Consider the following 20214-nt stretch of genomic DNA (forward strand, 5'->3'; position numbering starts at 1 on the left):
CGAGCAACGGGCACTCACCCCGCCGCGCGGTTTCGAACCGCCGACCTTCCGATCGACAGCTCAGCGGTTTAACCCGCAGCGCCACCTATAGGTTGAATCCTCTTATCTAAATGACAAATTATTATAGTTAGAACTATTTTATCTAAAGTAGCCACAAACTTCAACACTCCCAGATACCAGTGAAAAGTCAGCAAGTATCTTCAGCTCTTATTTCTGGTTATTGCTATAATCTGATATTAATACAAAAAGCTATACCTTCTCAAAACAACATCAAGTCGTACAGGACTTGGATAACTATTGCCTTCCTCTCATTTCAGTTGAGATTCTTCCATTTCTTGTGATGTGAGCAACTGTGCAAAATATAACTAAAATTAGTTGAGCAGTTTAGTTAGTACTAGGACATCCATCGGTTGTATCAAAATATGGAGAAATGTCAGAGGTAAATCTTTAGGCTGGAGGCAAGTTTATTAAAACTTTAGTCTTTACTTGGAATCTTGGTTTTGTGGTTGCCAAAATAATCTAATAGTCAAATGGTACTTTGAGCTTAGATGTAGGATCAGGTTGTAGTGATAGCAAGAAAAGAGCAGATGAGAATAAAAATGAAGATAAGGCAACAGAGTGGGCCTAACAGGATCTTCACAGTTGCTCACATCACAAGAAATGGAAGAATCTCAACTGAAATGAGAGGAAGGCAATAGTTATCCAAGTCCTGTATGACTTGATGTTGTTTTGAGAAGGTATAGCTTTTTGTATTAATATCAGATTATAGCAATAACCAGAAATAAGAGCTGAAGATACTTGCTGACTTTTCACTGGTATCTGGGAGTGTTGAAGTTTGTGGCTACTTTAGATAAAATAGTTCTAACTATAATAATTTGTCATTTAGATAAGAGGATTCAACCTATAAATTGGATGCATTATTTTCCAGAAATGTTAAAGGGTTTGCAGATAATAGTTGCCACAGTCTGTTCAGATTTCTTATTCTTATTCTCAAAGACCTTCTGTCTACAATATAGTTCATGTGCTTGTTTGTCCTTTTTTTATTCTTCACACTGCTTTCCATCTCAGTGCTTCATTCATCATTCCCCGCTCTGTTATTTGTCCCTTTTTATGTTCTCTTTCTGACTGAGAAATATATCTTACACAAATTTCAGTGTTTGAATTTTTCCACCGTGGAATTGTATAAAGGCATTTAATTCAGAAAAGTATCCAGGGCTTTTAACTCCCTCATACCTTGGATTATTTTAACATTTGCTTTGCTTTTTAGGGAGACTGTTTATTTGGGTGGGGGAGAGATTCAAGGCCCAACAGTAACTCCTTCTCTTTCCCTTTCCCTTTCCCTTTCTCTTTCCCTTCTTTTAATCTGACAATTACGATTACACAGCAATAATTCTAAAATATTTTTAAAGAACATTAATTGTTAACATTCTTGGGTACATACAGGCCTGGTTCACATATCACAGTTTAACATACCTTGTAGTAGCTGAATAGGCCTGTTAAATTTTGGGCTATGTGCTCATATGGGCATAGACCACTAATTACTTCAATACTTCGTAAATTCAAAAAAGCATTCAGTACAGAGATGCCTAGGAGGAGGTCTTTTGTTTCTTTTTACTAGGATCTAAGAGATAATGAATATATATGTTGTGTTTTGGTTTTGCCCTCTTAAGTTAGTATTACCAATCGAAGCGAATATTTGTAGCTCAGGGTTAAACTGTGGAGTCCTTGGTGCTCTCTGAGCCTTGTTGTTTTCTTGCAGACGTTTCATTGCCAGACTAAGCAACATCTTCAGTGTCATCTTAAGGTGTTCAGATGTTGCCTAGTCTGGCAATGAAACGTCTGCAAGGTAAGTTAGGAGTATTCTAAATAGCTGATTTAAAAAAAAAGATTCCAGATTTACAAATTCATATTCTTCGAGGCTTTGGAGCATCACCGAGTTTGCCAATGAGTTTCTGAAACCTTTGAGAGAGTTAATTGGTGTCTAGGAGTTAAGCCCCCTTTAAAAAATTTAAAAGTACTCAAAGTACAGTAAAAATATTTTCATTTAAACATACTTAAAAAAAACTTGAATTAAAGAATATTGGGAATACCAGTGGTCATTTGGTACCATTGATATACATTATGAGTTGCCAAAATTCACATTTCTGTGCCAGGAAATCATAACATATCTAGTGGAGTAGAATTTTTCATAGATTTCATCCAATTTTTTGAGTTTGGCTAATCATCTCTGATTTAAATGTTTAGTTGTTAAGTGATTGATTTTGTGTCAAACATATTTTGTAGTGAGCTTTAACTGTTCTGAATTGCATTAATGGTCAGGTAGATACTTAAGTATTTATTATAGTATGATGCATTTAATTGTTCTTTTGTTTTCATGGATTTATTATGCGAAACTTACAGAGTGCTACTGAAAGCAATATAGTTGCTTAACCATTAAATATAATGTACTATTGGCAAGTACTCGGATAACAAACTACATATATATTTGATTAAAAACAATTTTTGAGAGACATCGGTGATTCTTAAATAGACACCAGTATTTCAGGATTTTAAGAATTACTGCTGATTTTTCATGTGTCCTACTTAAGTTTCAGCTATTCAAATAAATACCTCCCCTCCAATGGTTTTAATCAGAGCTTTCCTATGTGCTGGGTATAGACTCTGAAGCATCTACTCACATATGATTTATTTTCTAAATCAGCAAATTGAAACCAGCGATAACAAATATAGAGTAACTTTCTTTCGTATTGGTGTGTTTTAAATTAGATTCTCAAAAGAAAACATATTTAGCATTGTATGATATAAATGTTTAATTAATTTATCCTGTTTTCTCCTAGAAAAAAGCAAAAGGACAGGTATTGTTTGACATAGTGTGTGAGCATCTTAACCTACTGGAAAGGGACTACTTTGGCTTGTTATTTCAAGATCACACAGATCAGAAGGTACGTACTAAATGTTGTGTAAAAATAACTTCTAGAAGACTGGGAACCTTTGTAATATTTGAAAATTTGTTACTGAACATTAAGTCTTCTATTGTAGTCCAGAGCCTCAGATTTCTGAGCAGAAGAAAGTTAGCTATAACACTATCTCTAGTTGGCAACATACTTTTAAGAGACACCATACTTTGAACTGGGCAAATGCTGAATTGCCAGTAGCATTAGTTCTAGGTCCAAACTATGTTCAGATGGACCTTCAACTCTTAATATGGAGAATTGGAAATAAGCATTGTTGAGCCTGAGGCTTGTCTAGTCTTTCCTTCTCTTTTATCACCATGTGTGACAACAAAATTAGCATCTTCTGTTTCTAATAAACCATAATAAACTCCATAAGAGGAGAGAGCAGTCAAACCTGGGCTTTTCTATTGTTCTTTCATAGCCTTCCAAACCATGGATTATGATAGTCTGGATGATGGTCTAAATGCAGTCACTGTCTCACTGCTGCAGAAGACAATATATAGGCAAGGAATTCTATTCCTGTATTCTTGGTACAGAAAACAACAGAACCTTTGGCTAAATTTTCCTTTGTACATTTCAGTTGTGGGTTTTGTTCTTTGTTTCTTTTTTTTTGCATTGCCTAGATGCTATACGGCTGTGATCAGCCGAAGGGGAGAAAGCTGACTGAAAGCATTTGAACTCTAGTTTTCACTTGTCTTTTAAAATTACATTTGAAATAGAACAACATCTTCATTGTTAGAACAATTAATTTGAGTGTAATACTCACTGTTAATCTTGCTTTATGGGGGTGTACTGTGCATATACTGGCATGTAGGGTCTGGTAGATGAAGGAGTTTTAACACTGGGGACAGAAAAGAACCAATTGTCCATAAGGCGGACATACACAATTTTTTTTAACAGAAGATAAGACATACAGTATGAAATCTCCTTCATGTTTTCCTGAAGGATTGCAGTGCATATTGGTTAAGTGGTGGTTTCTACATTAGAAAAGGAGGTAAGGATTGGATCTGTACAGTTCCAGCCCTGTAGTTTATACCACACAGAGGAGTTGTATGCTTATGCTGGGCTCTGTTCAGGACTCTGCCCCTGCCATTGCATTGTATGTGAAATGATATGATTCTTTTCTTATTCATAATTTTTTTTTATTGTAGCAATGGTATAATAGAAAATTTCATTATCCCTCTTTCTCTGTCTCCTCAGAAGAGCTGAGCTGAATTGTATTTATAACATTTTTAAAAATTTCTTTGTCTTGTTTTTATTTTGGACTTCTATTTCTGTTTAATTTGTGTTATCTTTGCATGTTATTACCTCAAGCTTACATCTATAGAAGAAGAAGTTGTCCCCAAAGAGGCAGACATTTGCTCTGTCTTCCTGTGTTGTACATTCTCCCAAGATCATGTGCACTTCTCTTGGAATAAGGCAACTGATACCAAGGTTAAATCACAGATTGTGGTGTTAACTGGTAGCCAGATCTGTTTTTAGCACTTCAGGAGGTAATGTATTATCTCAAACACTCTCCTGTGATGGGGCACCTTGTAATATGTAGCAATGACACTCTCGCTAAATAGGAGGAAGCCTTCTCTCATAATGACAGCACCAGTACCTTCAATGTAGGCATCTATATTGGCCAATCCAGAATTATAAGCTAAGGTTTGAGTTAACTAACACATGATTCTAATCTGACCAAACTAAGCAGATTCTGCAAATTTAGGATGAATAAGATAAACATTTTTTGTCATCTGAGTAAAAAAGTCATTCAAACAGTTGTATTAAAACATCAGTCTGTAGTAACTTCATTGATTCCAACATTTGTACCTGTGTACCTTTGAAACGTTCACTTCCTCCTGCAATATCTAAATTTTGCAGTCAAAGTAGCTAAGGGCTAAAATTTCTTCACCATGTTTTGGCATTTAGTCTGATTTATGCTAACATGGTAATTAATAATCATATAAAACTGTTTGAAGTTTGGAAAGGATATTTTTAAAATGGATACAGAAAATCTAACCCTATGCATATTATATACTGTAGGTCAATTGCATCATGTTGCAACTGACACATGATCAGTGTCTTTATATTCCCATTGTTACAAAATAAATCTAGTTATGCTTTAGAGCAGTACTTCCCAAACCTAGGTAAATTACCCAAAATTGAGTAAAAGTGGTTTTTCTTTAGGTAACAACACACAAATCCATTAAACTGGTTTAAAGTGTTTTACCTACATTGGGTAAAAAGGGCTTACTGATCAGTGGTTTTGGGTAATGAAAGAAAAAGTTTGGGAAGCACTGCTTTAGAGTGAAATTGAATGTATAAGAACTTAATACTCTTTAACATAAAGCAGGTTTTTTTTGTTTAGCTTTTTCATGTGAGGCATATTCTATTTGATTTATACCATATGTTTCTGCCCTATTAAGTACTCAGGTCAGCTAACAATTTAAAAATAAAAACAGAATATAAAAAGTTAAAAACATAAATTAACTGTCCACAGTGCCAGAGGTAGAAACGGGGTGTGGTGTTGGAAGGCCGGGAACTACCACATTTTAGCACTATTGGGAGGGTTCCTTAAAGCTGGAATACCCTTTGGTTGTTTAAGAAGGGTTGTTAGGAGGTCAAGGATAAGGGTTGTTAGGAGGACAAGTATAAGTGAAATACCAACTTGAGTAGCATACCAGATAGCTGGCCTCCAAGGGTGATAGTTTGCAGGTGATTGGGCAGAGTAAATTGTTGATCAGTAAACTATAGTCTGCCAAGAAAACATTACAAAACTGGCATCCCCCCAAAGGGTCAGACATGACTTGGTGCTTGCAGAGGGGACCTTTCACCTTTCACAAACTATGTGCGGGGAGACGTATCATTTTGGGGAGGGGGTTTGATGACCTTTGCCTCACATTATTGATGGTAAACACCAAGTCTGTCTGCAATATGACAATGCCATGCTCATCCACAATTCTGTAGCTAATGAGCAGATAGACTGGATATGTATTACTGATACCTTGGTTGGGTAGAGGTGCCTATGTTGCCCTTTTGAAGATCAGCCTTCCTGGATTTTAGGTCTTTCAGTAATCTCAGTGTTAGGTTTGGGGCAGGCAAATGGTATTAATCTGTGGAAACATTTTGGTTCTGACCAGGGCTTCTGTCCTAGTGATGAAATATGAATGCCTGTATGTTAATTTAGGCCACTGGGACAAATTTTCATGTACCAGCCACTCTACTGCTGGGTAGGATCTCTTCCTGAGTTCTTAGATCTAGTCTCAGGGCTGGTGTTGCTCTCCAGTCACTTGTTGGGGGACCTCAAGTTCTAGGCCACTGGGAAGGCTCAGGAATTCATAAGCACAATGGTGACTGCTTGTTCCAGGTAATTTCCACCCCAGCGTATGTAGATGGTCATATACTAGATCTTGTTTTCATCTCAGAACAGATAGTTAATGATCTGGATATAAAAGGCATTAATTACCCTAAGTCTTTTGCTGTCGTCAGGTCATTTCCTGGTTCCGATAAAATTGACTGTTAACTATGCCCTCCACTGAGCAAACAAATCTAATACAATAGACTGCCTCAAGTACATTATGGATCTAGAGAGATTCGGCAGACACTTAGGGCAACAATTTGGCAGCTAGGTCTGTTGCTTATATGATAAACCACTGGGAACAGGAAGCCTTACTGAGTTTGCTTCTAAATAGCCTCTCTTTCTTGTTAATCCTGATTGGCTCATTGGCTTACTAAGGAGCTCCAGGAGACGAAGTGGCAGTAAACCTGACTAAGTATGGGTACAAGCTCAAGTTCAGGCCTACATTGAGGTGGTAACAGAAGCACTGATGAGCTCTTGACTGATTGCCTTGTTTATGGTGGCAACCCCCAGTTTGGGAGAGAGATACAGTATCTCCCACTTGGCAGCTTGGACAGTTTTACACAGCACTTTGCCAATAAAGTGACTCAACTTTGCTAGAGGTTTGACTCTTCCTGTGACTACATAGACATAGTCTATGCCAGTGACTGGGATAACATGTTGTCATGTTAGCTGGCATTCCTTTTGGTCTGTGGAGTCTCAGGATGCAGATAGGATGCTCTCTGGTTACCACCTGTAGACAAGATTCATGCCCTTTTCGGCTTATTCATGGGGCTGGAGGGAGTGTGATGTTCTGGAACTGGAGTGTGCTCAGTGCCTCACTTTGGAAGAGATGTTGCCTGTAACCTTAAAGGAAGCTCCAACACACCCCCTGTTTAAGAGAGATAATTGACAACAATTGCCTGGTCTTTGGCCTTCCCTTTTGGGGAAGGAAAGTTGATTATTTGGACTCCTTTTAGTCTGGGTTCAGATCTGAGCATGGGACCTAAACAATATTGGTTGCTTGGTGGATGATGTTTTGTCTGGACCTACATAGGGGAAGTGTGCTCTTCTGGTCATGTTAGACCTCACAGCTGTCTTTGATAATATTGAACTTCTGGACTACCTGCAGGTGTTGGGGATTTGAACACTGTACTACAGTGATTCTCCTCCTTCCTCTGCAGGCAATTCCAGTCCATGGTTGTGGGGAACAGAGGTCAGCCTGGTAGCTACTCTCTTGTTGAATGCTGCAGATCTTAGTCCTCTCCCTACTTTTCACTATCAACATGAGACCATTGAGATAGGTTGCTTTGGAGTACAGTATCATCAGTATGTTGATAATACCCAATTGTGTATCACCACCCTGAATTATGCCAGTGATGCTGTTGAAGTCTTATCCTGGTGTCTGGAGACTCCTGAAGGCCTGAACGGAAAGAAACAGGCTGAAGTTGAATCTGAGTAAAGCAGATTTGCTATGTGTACATTAAAGTTTTCTGGCAGCTTTGGGGTTGATTTTCAAAGGGTAGTACTACCCTCTGAGAGATAAGATCTGTGATTTAGTGATCTTCCTGGACTCATGGCTACTGTTGGATAGGCAGGTAGAGTCTATGGCAAAGCGGGGCTTTGCCTTAGTCCAAGTATAGCTGGTGTGCCATGTGTGGGCTACCTGAACAGGAAGGACTTCACAATATTAACCTAAGCCTAACCCTACTTGATTAAACTACTGCAATTTGCTCTGTGCCTTTAAAGACAACCTGGAAGCTAAAACATAGAATTGGAAGTGTTCCCAAACATAGCCTCAAAATGTTATGGGAAGGCTACCTAATTGGGCTATCTGAGGAAACAACCTTGGTGATATATTGCAGGCCAAGCCCACCTGATATATTTTAAATCAAAGTAAACAATCTAGTAAACAATTAATCTAGTGATTGTTTTATATAATCAAAAGTACCTATTAAAGAACTATACATTCAAAGAGAATCATGAATGTTTAACTAATGTTATATTAAGTATTGGTCTATACTTTCATTTTTAACTGTGGGAAGGAATTAATTCTTCTGGAAGAAAATTTGGAGCTTCAAATCCAGTGGACGGCTTAGTGCTCCCCAATATATCTTTATTTGCTAACTTATATTTTATATGATAAAAAACCTCAGTGGCTTCAGTGAAGACTATGTGAAGGGGTGCTGCATTGTTGTCTTCTAATGGTAAATATGATGTCATTTTAAACATATATTGCCTAGTATGGACATTGTGTGATATTGATTAGAAAACATGTATAGAGATGTTTTTACATGAATTCCCTCCCACTCAGATTTTTCAGAATAAACTTATAGGGCTCCATAGCAAGCATGAACATTTTACTAGTATACCAAATGCAATCAAAAAGATACAAAAGTTTTGCAAGAAAAACTTATCCTTTGAAGGTTTTTCATCAGAAAAAATACCCTATACATAGATAACTAATTGTGAAAGCTAGATTTTCTAACACTGCTTTGTAAAGGATTAAGAATTTCATTATTCTAATTTTAACTGGAGTTCTATGTGTACAGAGATGCTGAACATCAGTACAGGTATATGACTAAGACTGGAACTGCTATTTTCATGAACTCCTAGCATAGAAAGAGCAGTATCTGTAGAAAAATAATTTAGAATTAGAGAAACAGTAGAGGACAATCTAAAAGGAAATTCTCTCATGTGATGTGCATACTTGAAGAAGTAGTTAAATTATCTTATGACGATCACAGCTAATATCTTAGAGGAAATTTTCTAGGCACTTGGAGTTCTTCGTGTTTTTCTTTACCTTTCCTTATGCCCTTTCTCTCGCTCATGAAAAGGCAGTGATTTGTGCAGGAGGAGTTTGTAAACAAACATAGCTAGATCCCGAGCAATCTTCAGCTAGGGAGGAAGCTGCAGACAGGAAAATATGAGACATATATCATTTTAATTTTACAATCTTCAGTAAAACAGCAAATAGCTTGCAACTATATATAGATAATAATAATAATAATAATAATAATAATAATAATAATAATAATAATAATAATCCGGGACGCGGTGGCGCTGCGGGTTAAACCGCTGAGCTGCCGATCGGAAGGTCGGCGGTTCGAAACCGCGCGGCGGGGTGAGCTCCCGTTGCTAGTCCCAGCTCCTGCACACCAAGCAGTTCGAAAACATGCAAATGTGAGTAGATTAATTGGTACCGCTTCGGCGGGAAGGTAACGGCGTTCCGTGCAGTCATGCTGGCCACATGACCCGGAAGTGTCCCTAGGGACAACGCCGGCTCCAAGGCTTTGAAACGGAGATGAGCACCGCCCCCTAGAGTCGGACTCGACTGGACTTTACGTCAAGGGAAACCTTTACCTTTATATATAGATAATAACTTTACACTGTCAGTTAAAACAGGCACAGGAAGCATTAGTCTCTGAGTTTCCTATCTGGTTTGTAAAGCTGTCCCCTCTTTTCTACCTTTGATGTGCATCTCCTATCCTGAGGGAAAGGGGAAAAACTCATCTTCTGATCAGCAGCTTATCCAAGATAAAAATTGTTTCCTACTCATACTTCTCCACAGGAAGGGGAGGGTGCAAATGAAAAAGCATCAGCACAACACTGCTTTCATCAAAATGAAAATGAAAATCTTAAGTAAGTCAGAATGATGGAAGCATTAAATCTTGTAAATGTTTCTGCCCTCACAAGACTTTAAAAAGGCCTCATTGCTCTAGACTTATTTAAGACCATATTTCAAAGGAATTCCTCTCACCATAATTTTCTGGAGAGACAATTTGAACAATATAGTCAGCTGTATGAATATTATCTTCTTAGCTTCAGTAGCATTTTATAATTGTCATATAGCAAACAGGTAATCTTTTACTTGTGAGAATGAAAAAAAAACACTATTTTGAGTACTCAGAGCCTACCATTGATTGGTAGTGAATTAGATATATATAAAGAAAAATACTGTAAGACCACAGTGACCTACTGTATGCCTTATTTTACTAGTGATGAATGTGTTTTGCCAGGGATACTTTTATTGAAGGTAAAATCTACTTATTTTTAAGAAAATTGGATAGCTTTTTAATGAATGAAGAAATTAATGCAAAAGAAAGGAAAAAATATCTGATGTAATCCAATTTAAATTGTAATCTCTTTGGGAGCCCTCCTGGATTCTCAGATCCTGCTCAGTGAGCAAATGGCAGCAATGGCCAGGAATGCCTTTGAACAAATCCATCTTGTGTGTCAATTGCATCCTTGGGAGGCCCTTCTCATAGTCACTCATGCCTTAATCACCTCATGCTTGGACTCCTGTGAAATGTTCTACATGGGGCTTCCCTTGAAGGTCACTCAGAAGTTACAACTGATACAGATTGTGGCCACACAAGCAGCTATGGGTATTCTTCATTTTGCCTATGTCTCTGTTCTACAAGCTGTACAGGTTACTATCTGGCTTCTGGGTGCAATTCAATGTACTGATTGTCTCCTATTGAGCACTACGTGGCTTAGGACCTGCTTACTTACAGGACAGTCTTTTTCCTGTCATCTCTCCCTGTTCAGTGAAATCTGGAAGGGTTGGCACATTTTGCATCCCAGTAAAAAAGCACTGTCATCTTGCAGGACCTAGGCAGCATGCTATACTGCCTTGTGGAACAGCATTTCCCCAGAGCTTTGTATGACCCCAATGCTGTTGGGCTTTTGTAAAGCTGTGGAAACATGGCTTTTCTAGTAGAGATAGGAAGGGGTAAAGTCAGGTTCAGTGATTTACTCCCTGGCAGTTTATTCCTGATTGTCTATAATAGTTTTCAGTTGACTACCTTCCAGGATGCGGGGCCATCTATTATTATCAGTTTTTGTATTTTATTATTTCTGTAGATGTTTTAACCCCAACATGTAAGCTGCCCAAACTTACTCCGGTGGTTGAGACAGTCTAGAAATTGATAGATGAAAAAATCTCAGAGTATTATAGTATACTGATTTTGAATGAACCAACAATAGTTATACTATAAAACACATATTAAATATTTCTTTCTCACTATGTGTCACTTCTTTTTTTAGAATTGGCTTGATTCTTCAAAGGAAATCAAGAAGCAAATTCGCAGTAAGTGCTTCAGTCTTTATTTTTGCTTTTAAATTAATCCTTTAGTGGACAATTTGTGGACAAAACCTTGTCAATCTGATTTCTTAGCAGTACATTACTGCTGACTTAGAATAGTTGCATGCTAAAAATGGAAAAGAAAATTTGTGTTCATTTGACAGTGAAGGGACAGCCTGCGCAGTAGCTTTTTTGATATGTAGGGAACCATCCTCGTATGCTACTTTTTCTAATTAATATGATAAGGGTCTACTTGAGATAACACTGTTTAATACTATTTCTTAGATAAAGGCTAGATAAATGCTGATAAATACTACATGCTTCTTAATGGGCTTTTCCAGTGAGTCTTTCTGAGGTTTTGTTTGTTTGTTTTTTACTGGCTAAATATGAGAAACAGATGGCTCACTTCTATGCCTCAAGGCTTAGATAGCATACGCAACTTTGTCAGACCTTCTGATGTAATGTTGTATCTTAAATAAGGCTTTTATAATAAAGCTCCAAGTTAGCATAATAAAAAATCACAAAAGTTCATAATCAATTACTGTATTTATAAGTATTTTTAAGATTGTTAGAAATCTCCATCAGCATGCACAGTGTTAAATGATCTAGACCTTTCAGTCTAACTAGATGAGGAGGGTCAGCTATTAAGAGTTAGATTAATCCCTTGTTGGTGACTAGCGTCTTAAATTCTGGTGAACTTTCCAAGTCATCTGTTAGAAAAATTCCTAGAAAAATCAGGTTTTTGAAAAGTGAACAGAGGCAAATACTTTATCAGTCTGGCATGATACTCCAAAAGCTCATTTGGTAAAACTGCATAATCTAATCTGGTATTAGTGCAATGTCTGTGAACCCTATTTTGATTTTCTTACGATTTCAGGCATGAATCTTTGAATTTTAATTGGGTAAAAGCCACCTTTTGCAGATACTCGTAGTCACTTTTACTTTAACATTTTTTTATTGTACTCATCTGGAGTGTTGATACCCAGAGCAATCAACAGATATTTGTATTTCGTTAAGGCTTTTTCTATGATGTTCTAGTTGGAACTGAGACCTTTTTGTAGTCCATCTCTCCGTCGGCCAAGCAGCATATGCAGTTATAGGCCCACCACAATGTTATTTTTTGTGTCCACTTATTGTCAGGTAAACACACACTGCGTCCTGCCTCTTTGTATTTCCATTTTAGTGCTAGTGTTATGACATCTTTGAAGTTAGTTGTTAAATTTCCTCTTTTCTGATTCAATGTTTGTGAGCGAGATCTGTTACTGTTGTTTTGGTAGTCTGTTATTGGAAATGTAACAAATAAGCCCTGTACTGTCCTTTGTTTTATTTTGTTTTACTGATTTGCTACAATGCGTTTTGGTCTCTAAATACTGTAATGTGGATAGTCCTCGTATAACAACCGGTTGCTTAACGACCATTCAGAGTTACAACAGCCTCAGAAAGGGTGCTTTTCCAAGCACTTCCAACTGTCGTGAAACATCGTACCACCCCCAGCTCTCCCCGCCCCCCGTGGTCACATGACTGCATTTTAGGTGCTCGGCAACCGGCACACATTTATGACCGGTTGCCAAATGCCCCACGATCATATGATCACCATTTACTATCTTCTCTGCTGGCTTCCCCAGAAAGTCAATGGGGAAGCCAATCGGGAAGGTTGCAAGAGGCTTTGGCAGGCTGAAGGAACGGAGCTCAAATCCTGAAGATTTATGCTTTGTTTCAGCAACCCCATGAAGGATTTCCCCTCCGTGCACTGAGGAGAGGGGACACACTTTGGCAGGCAGCTCTTTCACTCTGTCCACTTAATGGCCTAGGAGCTCGCTTAACGACTGCAACCGGGAGTGCTGGGATTGTGGTCATTGAGCAGTCACATGGGCATCTCACTTAATGACCGAGATTCCGGTCCCAGTTATGGTCGTTAATCAAGGACTACCTGTAATTAGTTGCTATAACTGAAGAATTAAGAATATCAGAAGCAGTAGTGTCCTCTGGTAGCCACGTTTGATAGTAGTAGTGGATACTAGCAGTCGGGATAATAATGAATGCAAGCAGCCACATTTGCTATTAGTGCTGAATGTTTGTAGTTCACTGATCTGTTCAAGATGGAGGTTGTAGAAAGGATGGTAGCTGAGAAAAGAAAGAGAAATATAGATGGTGAGGAGCTTGTCACTCATCATTCTCCAAGTAGACCTTTCCCTGTCTCTTAGATGGAATGCTGTTTATTTATTATTATCTTTTATATCCTATTGCTGGAGCTAGTTATTGGCACCCACTTGATTTTTCTTATGGGAAAGAAAGAACCATGAACCCTTTTGTGTTTCTCACAATAGATGTATTGAATGTATGTGTGTATTTGTCTTCTTTTTAAAAAAAAATAAGGTGATGCAGAATTTCTACTTGTATGTATGTATATGACAACTTTTGTTGAATGTTGATTGAAAAAAAGGATGTGATGAGGTGAATAGGCTTGAATTAGGGAGTGTTTTGTGCTAATATGAATTGAAGCTTAGTTCCTGAATACAGTAAGAGCAGCATATGATGGTAGTAAAACTTGCCTGAGAATAAATGGAATGCTCAGTGATTGGTAAAATTGAGCAGGAAACAATACAAGGGTGTATAATGTCCATTTAATTGTTTAATATGTTTAAGAATTAATGCACAAGGAATGTTTGTAGTGATGGCAGAGTCGTTTTAGTTGGGGGCATGAATGTACGTGTGCTTTGGTATGCAGATGACATTGCTATATTGTTGGCTGAAAATGTTACGATGTAGGGATTGTATGATGCAGTGAGGAGTGTGGATCTAAAAATTAAAGTTTCAAAGGCCAAAGTAAATGGAGGAAATAGAACAAACTATTTAAAAAGCTAGAGCAAATAGATAAATTTGTATATTTTGCAAGAATATTTACTGAAGTTGGAAAACTGGGTTGAGAAATTTTAAAATATGCAAGTGCTAGTAGAAAGATAGTGGGTAGTGAATATTTGTCAAAAGAAAGTATATGTTATACTACTGTATATATATAATAGGATGCTTCTGTTCACTTTTTTATATGGAAATGAGAGTTGGGTGTGTCAGAAAGCTTAATTCGGTGGGAATGAGTTACCTAAGAAATATATGTGATAAGACAAGAAGTACAATCAGGAATTAATGAGTGCTAAATGAATGTAGATTGAAGACAAAAGTGAGTCACTAGGATTAAAAAAGTATACAGATAGTCCTTGTTTAGCGACCACAATTGGGACCAGCAACTCGATCATTAAATGAAGTGGTCACTAAGTGAAACCACAACTATGCTTATGATCTTACTTCAGCTTTCCTTTGCTTTACAGACCTGTAAAGGTCATAAATGCAAGGATTGGTCATAAAGTTACTTCTTCATCACCATTGTAACTGTGAACAATTGCTAAATGAAGCAGTCACTAAACGAGGACTATCTGTATAGAGTTGGTTGGTCATACAAAGAGAATGAATGAGGATCGACTAGGAAAACTATACATGAAAAAAATAAAGTCATGGTTGTATGCATTTGTGGGAATTTTCAAAAAAGAAATAGAGAAGTTTAAAGAGAATGTAGGTGGTGGTGTATACTGTTCATATGGTGGAAGCAAGGAAGACTTGCAAAGATGGGTATAGAGAGGTATTAGTAAGGATGTAAAGGTAATGATGTAGAGATGTTGATGTAAACTATACAGGTACTGCTTGGTTAATGATCATTTGTTAGCAACCATTCAAAATTATGACAGCGCTGAACAAGGAGACTTATGGCTGGTCCTCGAAGTTGCAGCTGTCACAATGTGGTCATGTGATCACAATTTGGGTGCTTGGCAATCAGCTCGCAATTACGATCGTTGCAGTATCCCGCAGTCACGTGATCACCATTTGGGACCTTCGCTGTCAATGGGGAAGCCGGCAGGAGGTCACAAATGACAATCACATGATGCTGCGCCTAATGACCATGTGGGATTCGCCTAACAACCGCAACTGAAACTGCTGGAACTGATGTCACACTTCACAGCCATGTCGCTTAGTGACAGAGTTCCTGGTCCCAATTGCCCTCATTAACTGAGGACTACCTGTATTTAGCTATGCTTCTTTTTCTTATCTCGTGCCTTTAGTTTCTTTAGTTTATTATTTCTTACTCTCTTTCTGCACTTTGCAGAACATTTCTTAACCTGAAAGGGAATAGCATGATGAGTATGCAAGTGCAAGTGAGTAACCCAGATTCTGCAGTTATGCAAACTTGCATATTGTTTGTACAAAAAGTAGCAGACCACTGGCCTATAAAATTATTATTGGCTGCCATACTTGCAGGCCCAAGTATTTCATCATTCATGTTGCTGGCAGGAGATTTTTCTTCCCTTTTGTAACTCTTGTGATTGGAACATACTTACCAAGTTGCCTGTTACCTTGCAATTAGCTAAATACATTTCTTTCATTTTGGTAAGTTTTAGTTTTTTTTATTGTGGGCACCTTGTGAGGGTTGTGAGGCTCAAAAGATGTTATTCAGACAAATAAACAGTATGTACAGGGACCCTTGTTGTCCATGATTTTTGGCATGTTTTTGTATATTTATGCATGTGGAAAACGATGAAAGGGCTTTTGTGCATGTTTGTGGTACTTGTTTCACTGTCTCATTATGCACTGTTGTTCAGCTGGAACAGCAAATGGGTGCCACCTGTATAGTCTGTTTTAATGATTTGCTTGTATAGCAGCTCAGCAGTTTTAACAACTCATTGTTCTGAAGCTGCTTGGTTGATTATCCACCAAGTAGCTTTAGACAGACCAGTCAAATATTTTTGAAGTATTTGCATTATGAGAACAAATATAATAATCATCAAGAGGTTTTATATTTTGTTACTTACAAAGAACATTTTTTTTACAAATGGAAATGAATTATTTGTAATATTTTTGTTGTCCTTCTCTCAAGAGTTGAGTGACTTGTTTGTAATGTTTTTCTTCTTGATACTTCAGTTATCACACTCAAATCACAGACTGAAGTCTTTATGTGTAATACCTAATATCTCCTAACAACCTCCCTTTATTATTATAGATATTTTACTTAATATACTTTATTCCTCTTTTATTAACATATGAAACCTATATAAAATTTAGAAAAATAAAAATTGTGTTTTAAAAACCAAATCTACACTGAATTAAAAGCAGTATGAACATGTGCATGCACACATATACATATACATATACCTGTACATATACCTATACCTATACATATACATGAGAAAGATGGAGGGATGGAAGGAAATGAAGTTGAAATTGGCTTTCTTTAATCTTAAGCAATGGTTTTTCATCTCTGATGATGCCTCGTGTTCTGCTTTAGAGATGGCCCCCTGTTAGACCAAATATTTTGTCCCAGTTACTACAGGATTAAAATGCCCTCCCATGTGCCCTTGGTAATAGAATGAAATTAAAAGGTGAAGTTGTTAACTTGGGATCTTTATAATTAAATTCAACCACTGACCAGTATTATGTCAGTTGAGTTTATGTACTCAAATATATGCTACTTTATGCATTTTTATTTCACAAGTTATAAAATTGTTGATATACAATCTCTTTTCCTATTTATTATACTTACATAGAATATTTATTTATTGTACTATTTACTTCTACTAATAATATTTAGAAGCCCTATGTGGTGCTTGTCCTATACTACAGGTAGTCCTTGTTTAGCTACTGCCTCGTTTAGTGACCATTCGGAGTGCTTGGTTGCAATCCTCTCAGCTGTTTCCCCTGTCTCTTCTTATCATTTAGGATGATGATTTTTTAAAACATTTTTTATTAATCTCAAATGGTATGGACAAAACAATTTAAAATCCAGTATATTTTACAATAGATACAAAACAATTTCAGTTTAAGGGTTTCTCTCCAGTCCTTAGTGTAAAGGGTTTTTTTTTCCTATTTATGGATAAAAATAGTTTACTCTGAATGTTTTCATTTTTTCTCCTATGTATTTTCTATGGACTGTGCCAAATGTAGATCTGCCATGGCTATTCACCTTTAATGTGAAGTTTTATCCACCTGATCCTTCACAGTTAATGGAAGATATCACCAGGTATGCTATAAAGCATTATTGAGTTGGATTCTCTTGGAAAATCTGTAAAACGTTACATCCCATAAGCCTAAAGAAAATGGCCAAGATACAAAAATGAATTGTTTGTATTGTATTTGTTTCTGGCCTATGTTCTGTACTTTAGCTGCTATTGGTTTCCTCTGTGTTTGATTTCTAGTATTTTTCCTAAATCTAGTATAAAGATGTATATACAGATTATTACTGTAGATAAATATCATGGAAGAAAAGTTAATCATCTGATAGTAATGTTTTTTATTGAAGAAGAGGAACAAATTAAAAGCAGAAAAGCAACAATATTGAATCAACTGCAGATATTCAAAACATAGATCATAGTATGGGTGAGTGAGGGAAGAAATACTTTTCCTGTTGAAAGAATGCTTCAATAAATCAATTTTTATGTGAATGAAGATATTTCTTGATAATAGGGAATGTTCTGTCCTCTGCTGATATAACCCTGACATTTCTATGGTTATGTTCCTTTAACTGGAACCTTTATAACTTTCACTCCCAGTTCACGGAAATGTTTCTCATATTTTTTCAAGCCAACTGCATGGAGTTTTGGCTAAAATTTTTCATCTTATCTGCCAAGAGAATAGTTTATTCTACTAGTGTTCCAGTTAGCCATTATTTAGAACAGTTATTAGAATCTTACAGTAATAAGTTATTCTATAATTTGCCTCAAATATTATGCAGTGCAATATGGAAAATGAAAAGGAATTTGTACATTTTAAAACTATAAACTTCAGTACTAGTAGTCAGAATAATTGCACTAAGACTTCACTGATAGTATAATTTCCAGTTTTACATGAGAAATAGGTTGTGTTTGATTTTTTTTAGATTTTTTTATCCCGCCTTTATTGTTTTTTATAAATAGCTCAAGGCGGGGAACATACCTAACACTCCTTCCTCCTTCTATTTTCCCCACAACAACAATTCTGTGAGGTGGGTTGGGCTGAGAGAGAGTGACTGGCCCAAGGTCACCCAGCCAGCTTTCATGCCTAAGGTGGGACTAGAACTCTCAGTCTCCTGGTTTCTAGCCCGTTGCCTTAACCACTAGAGCAGCCTTTCTCAATCTTTTGACCCTGGAGGAAGCCTTGAAATGTTTTTCAGGCCTCGGGGATTCCCTGAACATTCAGGCTCAAATATAGGCCAGAAGTTACAAAATTATTATATTTGTTTCATGTGTAGGCCTGTATATATGTATTAACAGTGTTCTTAAATGAAAAATAAATAATGAAACTTACCTCTTTAATATGAAGTTGCCCAAATTTGAAATAATTTTTAAACTAAGTCGTGCTTTTCCAGGGAACCCCTAGTGACCTCTCACAGAACCCTGGGGTTCCATGGAACCCTGGTTGAGAAACCCTGCACTAGACCAAACTGGCTCTGGGGTTTTGGGGAGGGGGGGGTTGTGCTTATTAAAATACAATCTTATATTTTTTATGTTTGGAGATTGCTTTTAATGCAGATTTTAAAAATATTAAAGTAGGTAAGAATATTTGTCAGACAATTATTGTTCTTTTTTCAGGTACTTCCTTTGTTTGCAGCTTCGTCAAGATATTGCTTCTGGACGTCTACCATGCTCTTTTGTAACCCATGCTCTGCTTGGTTCATATACTTTACAAGCTGAACTAGGTGACTATGATCCAGAGGAGCATGATAGTGGCTACATACGGGAATTCCAGTTTGCACCTAACCAGACAAAGGAATTGGAGGAGAAAGTAGTAGAATTACATGAGACACACAGGTGCGTCATGTTCCGAGTAATTGATTTTTGTTCACTTTTGTTTTGCTTGTGGCAGATGGTACTGAATTCAAGGTAGAACCTAATACCAACAGTGATTTTGTATTTCTTTATGCCCTTAATTTGATTTTTTTTTATTTATTCAAATTTATTATAGCCACCCAATTCCACTGGACTCTAGGGACAGATCAAGCTTGAAATAGAAGAGAATTTTTTTGTTGTTCACAGTTAAATATAGTAGTGGATGTACCATAAAAATCAGCCTCAAATGAATCAAAGTTATTTACTTAAGCACAAATACTCATGAACACTTTTGATGGGAAAGTAAATATTGAGCTTACACATGTAAATATAAAACATTGTCAGTGATAATCAGTGAGCCTCACATTAGCTATTTGATTTTCCAGCCTTCAGTTTATCTAGTGGTTAATACTCAAGTATATTTATATAGCATGCTAACATATTTTGCACCAGCAAATTATCTCTGAAACCTCTGTAAGAAGAAAATGCTGCTGAGGTTCTTCCTCGGTGTCTGGAAGAAGTGAGGGTCTGGATGGGGAAGAACAGGCTGCAAGTCAACCATAGCAAGACTGAATGGCTGTAGGTCTTTCGGCCCCCTGGATCTGGAGATTTTCCATCTTTAATTCTAGATGGGATAGTACTTCCCAAGTCAGAACTGATGCACCCAAGCTGGAGGTGCTCCTGGAGTCACAACTCTTTCTGAGGATCAGGTAGCTGCTGTGGCTATGAGGGCCTTTGTTTAAATCCATCTTGTGCATCAGCTGCACCCATTCCTGGATCAGGAGGGATTACTGCAATGTACTCTGCATGGGGCTGCCATTGAAAAGCATCTGGAGCTTCACCTGGTCCAGAATGCAGTGGTGCACACAGTATTGGGCCACTATAATTCACCCATGTGACATAGCTGCTGCACAAGCTGCAGTGGTTCCCACTGGGCTTCTGGATGCAATTCAAGGTGCAGTTTAAAGCTCTGCATGGCACACGTCCAGGTTACTTGCAGGATTG

At 37.3% G+C, this 20214-nt stretch overlaps 1 protein-coding gene across 8 annotated transcripts in view; it reads left to right on the forward strand.

The window, feature by feature from the left end:
- EPB41L2 (erythrocyte membrane protein band 4.1 like 2) overlaps positions 1 to 20214 on the forward strand; it is a 113868-nt gene that overhangs the window by 45615 nt on the left and 48039 nt on the right. For all 8 annotated transcript variants that reach the window (XM_063310029.1, XM_063310012.1, XM_063310038.1 and 5 more), the window contains exons 4-7: positions 2838 to 2942; positions 11326 to 11368; positions 17351 to 17426; positions 18973 to 19191. In XM_063310029.1, the coding sequence (XP_063166099.1) occupies positions 2838 to 2942; positions 11326 to 11368; positions 17351 to 17426; positions 18973 to 19191 (443 nt within the window). The remainder of the gene's footprint in view (positions 1 to 2837; positions 2943 to 11325; positions 11369 to 17350; positions 17427 to 18972; positions 19192 to 20214) is intronic.

This window comes from Candoia aspera, chromosome 1, assembly GCF_035149785.1.
Source record: "Candoia aspera isolate rCanAsp1 chromosome 1, rCanAsp1.hap2, whole genome shotgun sequence".
NCBI lineage: Eukaryota > Metazoa > Chordata > Lepidosauria > Squamata > Boidae > Candoia > Candoia aspera.